General features: G+C 45.4%; 1 protein-coding gene across 3 annotated transcripts; it reads right to left on the bottom strand.

Annotated features, from left to right (window-relative positions):
* Window positions 1-1,609: 1,609 nt before the first annotated feature.
* Window positions 1,610-6,254, bottom strand: nr4a2a (nuclear receptor subfamily 4, group A, member 2a). 3 transcript variants are annotated; one of them, XM_029850123.1, is made up of 9 exons: window positions 6,076-6,254; window positions 5,562-5,663; window positions 4,507-5,378; window positions 4,015-4,144; window positions 3,709-3,872; window positions 3,145-3,347; window positions 2,806-2,984; window positions 2,565-2,729; window positions 1,610-1,987 (listed from the first exon to the last, which is right to left on the bottom strand). In XM_029850123.1, the coding sequence occupies exons 3-9, from the start codon at window positions 5,374-5,376 to the stop codon at window positions 1,914-1,916; spliced, it is 1,785 nt and encodes a 594-aa protein (XP_029705983.1). In that variant the 5' UTR covers window positions 5,377-5,378; window positions 5,562-5,663; window positions 6,076-6,254; the 3' UTR covers window positions 1,610-1,913. The 3 variants fall into 3 exon arrangements, with proteins under 3 accessions (XP_029705983.1, XP_029705982.1, XP_003961989.2); XM_029850122.1 differs by having other exon boundaries at window positions 1,610-2,729; window positions 5,562-5,678; XM_003961940.3 differs by having other exon boundaries at window positions 1,610-2,729.
* Between the last annotated feature and the right edge of the window lie 1,237 nt (window positions 6,255-7,491).

Here is a 7,491-nt window from a genome sequence, read left to right as displayed (position 1 = left end):
AATTATTTAGACAATTTATTGCCTGCTGCTAATATTTCTCAAAATAAGCTGTTCCCTTCATCTCGATCATGTGATAAATGTGGAATCAGCGCGGATAAGTCGCAGACATGCCTCACAGCCCCGCGTCACTTCTCCGTTCTGACGGAGTGAAAAGAAGCGCTTGTGACAGCGGCGCGGCTCTGTTGCGCGCACACAGCCGCCGCCTCTCTGACGCGCGTCTCCGGACGGCGATCATTTCAGGGACACGGATAAGCAAAGGTGGCCAGATATTTTTTTTTATCCTCTTCTCAATCGATTTTGCCTACATTAAACAGAACTTTTTATCCGAGTGAACGTGATCGCCACGACTCTCCAGGGGTTGAGATGACGCTCTTAATAAACCACTAAAGCAACTCTCACTTTTGTCTTTTCATTTTCAGAATGTTTGGTCATCATCCCACCGGTCTGATGCACGTTAGATGAACGCACAGATGCAGCGTGATGATGATGATGATGATGATGATGATGGTGATGATGATGGTGGTGTGAAGGTGCCGCCTGCGCGCGACCATGATCCATATCTCATCCTGAAAATCAAGATTCGCGAGGGAATAATTTCCGCTGGATTTTAGCAACAGTTGAGATTTTGAGATGTGTTGGAATTGAATATTATGGTCTGGTGTAGCGTCGGCAAAGGAACAGTAATTTATTTGATCAGACGGCGCGAAGGCATCTGTGTATCCATAGAAATAGAGAGGGAATATATTTGAATTAATTGTCACAGCAAAGGGGAAAAAAGAGCTTCTCTCTCCAGCGCGGTTTTATTACACCGTCGGAACATAGGAAAAAGTTTTTGCTATTTTTAAAATGTAAATTTTCGGGACTGAGGTGAAGAAGATAAACTTTTAGATTTAATCAATCGTCGAGTTAATTCCGGGATTTCAAAATAGACCAAATGAAATGAATCAAGACCGAAACTGTCACATCTATTTTTACATATTAAATGTTAGAAATATAACGAGACGTGTCGGGGGGAGTGTGAGGGCGTTTCAGGAATTTCACCTGAAGTAAAGTTCTGATTATGGAAATGATCCTTGTGTACGGTGTATGTTTATATCACAACACTATAACCACTAAATAAAGCAGGCATTAGGCCTGATGTTATTACGACGGTTTTTACTTTTTTACTGGTGGCCCGAGTTTAATTTTCCAAAATTAGAAAGTTTGGGAAAATCACATGACTGATGGCGGTATTTGGAAAAAAAAATCTCTATATATATTAAAACATTTTTGAAACTAAAGACTAATTAAGGTAAGTTTGAATTTGCCATGCACCAATCAGACGGATGTGATTAAAAAGACCGATTGATTTAAGAAAAATTACCTAGAAAAGAATAGATTTGTACGTTTTATTTGTAAACATTAAATAATTCTTTCTCTCTAAAGTGTTTGAATTCGGCACCAAAATGCGTTACAGAAGTTGTGGTAGAAGCACAGCGTGATGTCAAAGACGTGGGCCTGCGTCGCCCACCCGGGATACTGGCACTTTCCCAGTTCCGGACGCGTTAACCCAAAACTACCTGCAGCCGTTTCGAGGACATGGAACATAGACAACGGGCTCAGCAGAAACTTGGGTGGTTGGAGATCGTTTAAATTGCACCATGCTTAGTGTAGCTCTCGGCAATAGAAATAATAAATATATAGAAACGTTTATATTGAACAGCAACAATACTTACAGCACATACAAACAAGGAATGTCTGACAGTTTTACAAACACCATGGGTCCCTCATTATTTTTTTTTTATACACGTGAGATATTTTTCCACATATGCGTCATACATAAAAGGAGTGCCTTAACTACGAATCTGTATCAAATCTAGCAGACTACATAGTGTCCGGTATATATCATATATAGACATCACCTCAGCAAGTGCCTATAAAAGAAAAGAGAAGAAAGGAACTGAACCCAGAACATGCGTAATCTTTTCTGGAGACTTTGGGGGGGATCCTGTCAGAAACACAGAGGCACGAATCAGAAAAGAAAGGAAAGGAAAATTAAATCTTCTCATTGTAACAAACTTTTTACACGTTATAAACCCATCATTATCTATAATAATGTACAGTGTAAGTGTGTGCGCGCGCTCCTTTGTGTTCTCATATATCTATATATAAATGGAATTTATTACATCTGAGTATGCAGAACCGTGGTCAGTAATGTTAAATAAACAGTGGGGACAGGTTCACTTCCTTAGCTGAGCCCTTCGACTCGTTTGGCCAAATAGAAGTGACTTAAATGATCGAACTTTCAGTTCTTGTTATTTTTCTTCCTTCTTTCATTATTTAGGGGGGGGTGGTTTATTGGCCTACCGGCGCCTGTAAATATTCGGATATTGTTTTGTTTTTTTTAAAAAAAAAAGGAAAAATCTGCCAAAGTCGGACTCAAAACAGTCTTTTTTTGGAAGTTCGTCGCAGGTCTCTCCCGCCGAGCCGGACTCAGAAGGGAAGGGTGTCGAGGAACAGTTTGTCAATTATTGCTGGCGGAGGGACTAGATCTTCTAGTTTTAGGTAAAAGATACGCTGCAGACCTTGAGTACATAGTGTGCGCAGTTCAGGGAGCTTTCCCAAGAGTTTTGACAGGTAGTTGGGACGATTCAATCCGCCGCCATTGAATGTCACTTGATCTTTGAGGCAGTTGACGATCTTGTTTTGGAGATCCTCGACTCTCTTGGGCTCCTTCAGCCCGTGTCGCTCTGCAATTGAAACAGAAACGCATGAAATGAATTGAATCCCCCTTTAAATCCTATGTTTGCGGATGATTTTACGCACCTGTTACCATGGCCAGGGCTGCGATGCAGGAGAAGGCTGAGATGTCGATGCTCATGCTCTGCAGACTGGACGAAAACTCCACGATCGCGTCCACCCACTCGCCAAACCCGCGCACGCACTGTAGCCTGTGCAACACCACTCCATTACAAAAAATAAGTTTGCCTTCTATCGGGTTGGACCTGCAATTAAAGAGAAAACGTCGTTAATTAGGCTCAGCAGTTAAACGGCTTTATTATTATTATTCGGCAGCTAATAAAACTCTGAGCAATGAAGCTTGAAGGGCTGAGATTATAATTACGCAACCACTTGATAGTTTTGTTTAATCATCGTCTGGCTCACCTGTACGAGAGCCGCAGCACGAAAACCTCCAGGAAGGCCGATTCAAAGAGCAGATCCTGGTCCTGCTTCGGCAGGTCAGAGAAGCCGGGAATCTTCTCCGCCCAGCCCCGGATGATCTCCATGGAGCCCGTCAGCAGGTCGTAGAACTGCTGGATGTGTTGAGTGTTGTCTCCAGCCATTTGGTAGTCAGGGCTAGCCTGGAACTGGAATTTCATTTAAACGGCGTCTTAATGAGGTCCTTTAAAATATATAATCCGTGAAATTGCAAATGTTCCTAGCATTTTTTTCTAAGACGGAAAGGCTCCTTCTTTTTCTATTAAAACCACGTCTTCTTTTTTTTTTAATCAAGTTCAACTTAATTTACTTATGAGAAATGTGCGACATTAAACGCCCGCGACGCCGCGAATCCAATGAGACATTTGGGAAAACTTTCATGACATTAAATAGTTCGCTGAAAGACGGGTTCAATTAAAAGGGCCATCAATCCTGTTTTCAAACGGAATGAAATAAATTTCTTTCTTTTCTTCTCCGTGTGTGCGCGCGTGTGTTTTATCTTGCGCTTACTCTGGAGTAGTCCAAGGCAGACATGGATGGATTGGAGTCCACATGGGCCCTGACGAGCGCGCTTATGAGGCTCACCGGCGGCGAGGGTGGAGAAGGCTCCTGGGGACTTTTGGGTTTGGATGGGAGGCGTCCTCTCCGACCTTTGAGACTATCCGTTCGGACAACTCGATTTAGGAAAAAAAGTTCAAAATAAATCATTCATATACATCCAACTGGTGGTGCGTAATATGAATTATGGCTTCAGTGACAGGCGCTCTGCCGTCATGTGGCTGAAATATAAATGATCCAAATGAATTAAAGGCTTACCTTCTCTCACCATTCCGACAACAAGGCACTTCTGGAAGCGGCAGAACTGGCAGCGGTTTCTTCTGCGTTTGTCAACAGGACAGTTTTTATTTGCTAAACAGACGTATTTTGCGTTTTTCTGGACGGTGCGCTGCAAAAAAAAAAGAACCACTGTCAACGCTGGCCCAAAGATTTCTAAACAAGTGGTGGAAAATATTTTGTCGTGACGCTATTCTGCATAATTATAGGCAGCAAATATTCAGATATTGCATTAAAGATCAGCAGTATGTTTGTAATTGTTTCCGTCAGGTAGACTTATTCATGGTTGCTGGGGGTGTGTAGCAGTAATGTTCCGAGCAGTCCGCAGAGGGAATCAAATTTTCTCAAATGAGTCTTTTTATTCAATTCCTAAATCCGCGGTAGGTGTAATAATACAATACGCGGTAGGTGTAATAAGTCAAACATCTCTCCTAACAGTACAGCTCTTTCATGGCTGCTGTCATCTCAGCCCACCTTGAAAAATCCTTTGCAGCCCTCGCAGGTTCTCACTCCATAATGCTGGCAGGCTGCGTTGTCTCCACATACCGCGCACACGCCCTCGTTAGACGGAGATCCTCGGGACGGGGGCGATGGCACTTGGCTGTCCACCAGCTGGTGCCCGTGTCCGAGCTGCAGGGAGTGAGGGAAGGCCAGACCAGCCTGCTTCCGGATGGCGCTGGGCACCGCAAAGCTCTGACCGTCCAGGCCGCGGTGCACGCCGGGGTTGTCGTGGTTCATGGAGACGTGCAGCGGCCCGTCGAACCGCATCTGACAGCTGGAAACGGGAGTGCCGGGCGGGGACTGCTTGAAGGAGAAGAGCGAAAGCCGCGATACCGGATTCTTTCGCTGGTCCATCATGTGAGACGTGGCCGCCACATAGTTTTGATGGAAAGTGTGGAGAGAGCCAGGGTCCTCCCACATGTGATTAGGCTGAACCTGGAAGTTTGGCGTGCTCGGGGCATGAGGCGAGGAGGGTTTGAAGTACATAGGCCCAGAGTGAGCCATCATTTCTTCCGACTGGGGAGGCAGGTGACCCTGCTGATGGTAGCTGTGCATCTGGACGTCCTCCACCTTGATCGAGGACTGCTCTCCAGAATGCGGCACCTGATAGAGACAGGGCGGTTTGACGTCGTAACCGGTGTTATAGTTGTCCATGAATGTGCTGAAACTCGGGAGAGAAGTCGTGGCTGTGATCTCAGTGTTGGTCAAGTCCATGCTAAACTTAACAAACTCGGGGGTTAGGAAGTCGCAGCTGTACTCTCCCGCGGTGTGGTAGCTGTAGCTCTGGGAAGCAGGACTAGCTCCTTGAGGTGATGATCCATACTGAGCCTGAACGCAGGGCATGGCTGGAAAACAGCAGAATTGCTTCAATAAATGTTCACACGGCGAGGAGAAAAGTTTGAATTGTGATGCGCACACGGCGTGGATGTGCTCTGAGATGTGTTTTAAGTAATGTTTAGCTTTATACTAAAGCGATGTGGAATCCACTAACAGTTTTGCGTTTGTTAATATTTTTTTTGAAATCCTACCTCAAGTCTTCTGACAGTTTTTCGGTGACACTTGAATCGGGTATTGCCAGCAGTTGTAAGGGTGTCAGGATTCAAGAATGCGCCTCTTTTCTGGATCTTCCCCTATAAAACACACCACTGTGACATTTACTATAAACCTGAAATTAAAGTCATCTCTCGGAAGACATTGAAACTGCACGGTCATTAAAACAAACCCCACGCCTTGTTTGGACGCTTTGAAGAAATTCTCAAAATAAATTAGAATATAGAAAGAAAACACTATTAGTGTTTCTCTATTATTGAAGGTGTTGGATCTTTACCCCGTGTCCAACTTTGCGGAGACGGCAACTTGTCTGGAAATCAGAGCCAACTATCCTTTAAACACCCGCAGCGCGCACAGATCTGCCTGGTCTCACTAACGTTCAGCTCTAGATAAAACCACGTAATCAAAAATAAAACAAGAAGAGAAGGCTCAAAAGCGCAAAGGCACACGGCGAGATTGCGCGTCATAAAAAAAGAAAAGGAGCAATCGTACCTTTATCACATCAGGATCGTGACTTTCAATCCATGCAATAAGCATGCAGTGGGGGGTCATCAATTTCGGTAAAAGCTCCAAACCATGAGCGCCGGTACCCAACAATGCCAGGCAGGCAAACCGCGTAACTCTGTGCACTGACAGCGACGCGCGCTTCGACTACCCAGACTGGCCAATGTGGCTTTGTTTATGTGAGCTCCGGCTACCGTGGCCCACGTGCTTCGCGGCACGACGTCATCGGCGTCGACACCGGCGACGACCAATCCGCTTGGGAACATTCTCCAGCCTCATTTTTTTCTGGTGAGTAGCCTGCGTTTGTCTTGTGGTATGTGGTCTGTGTTGTTTCCCACATGGATTGGAGCAGAGATGGAGTGCAGCGCAACACTCGCTCCGCGCTCACTTCATGTACTCAGAGAATTCGAGTCAGCTCTTGTTTGGAGTTTTTAATTCATCTTATTTTCCGTGTAATTTCACATATGTGCGAAGTTTCTGCTCATTAAAACCCTGAGCCGATGGTGATATAACGTAATCAACTTTGGTCTTTGTGTTCTTTTTTTACGCACGACGGAAGTAAGACAATGACTGCAGAATTTGTGATGGTGAACTCAGCATTACAGCAGATATCAAACAGAAACAGCTCTGCAGACTAATATCAGGTGCGTTAATCCCGTTGTGGTTGATGACACGAGCGCGCACTGGCACGATCAGTTGCGCCTCGGTCGGACTGATACATCTGACTCACTGGGCTCGTGTGAAATGGGCCTAATGAGGCGGGGGTCGGGATTATTCTTACGACAGGATTCCTGTATTTCAATTGTGTTCCAAATTTAGACCTCAGATGGGTTTGGGTGCGCGGGGTGGGCCGCGAATTTCCGTATGTGGGAGCCTCTGGAGCAGGGTGGGTGGGGGGTAATTAGTCGGCCTCCAGCCAGTTGTCAAGAAGGGAAGGCGATTTAGTCCCCTGAGAGGGAAACGTGATAGGAGCAGGCAGAATGGAGGGTGACGCAGAGAACGCTGAAGCTGACGCAGTGGCCGAAATAATATTTTGGACTTATTGTTCTGCAGCGGCGGGGTAACTGATCTCAGCACAATCTTACAGCAGCATATGGTAGCAAAGAGTTTTATCTTACTACTTTTTTGTCTTCATGCATAGATGGGAACGCAAACACATGCACGCCCACACGCACTTGTGCAGGGAAAGGCGCTTTTGGCTGCTCTATATTGCAGAACATCCAGATAAAGGAGTGGCGTGATAAACAAACTGTATATGGTGGTTACGCTCACCTCTAGAGGACACTATTGTTCACCAGCCGCACACCAGCCAGTCTGTTTCTCTCAATTAACCTCAGTAATTAACCTGTAACCCCATCAAGGCCGTGTGGTCACGCCCAGGCATTTTCAAGTGAGATATCAAAG

This window comes from Takifugu rubripes, chromosome 1 (assembly GCF_901000725.2).
Source record: "Takifugu rubripes chromosome 1, fTakRub1.2, whole genome shotgun sequence".
NCBI classification, from domain to species: Eukaryota; Metazoa; Chordata; class Actinopteri; order Tetraodontiformes; family Tetraodontidae; genus Takifugu; species Takifugu rubripes.
This window is presented reverse-complemented; position numbering and strand designations above follow the sequence as displayed.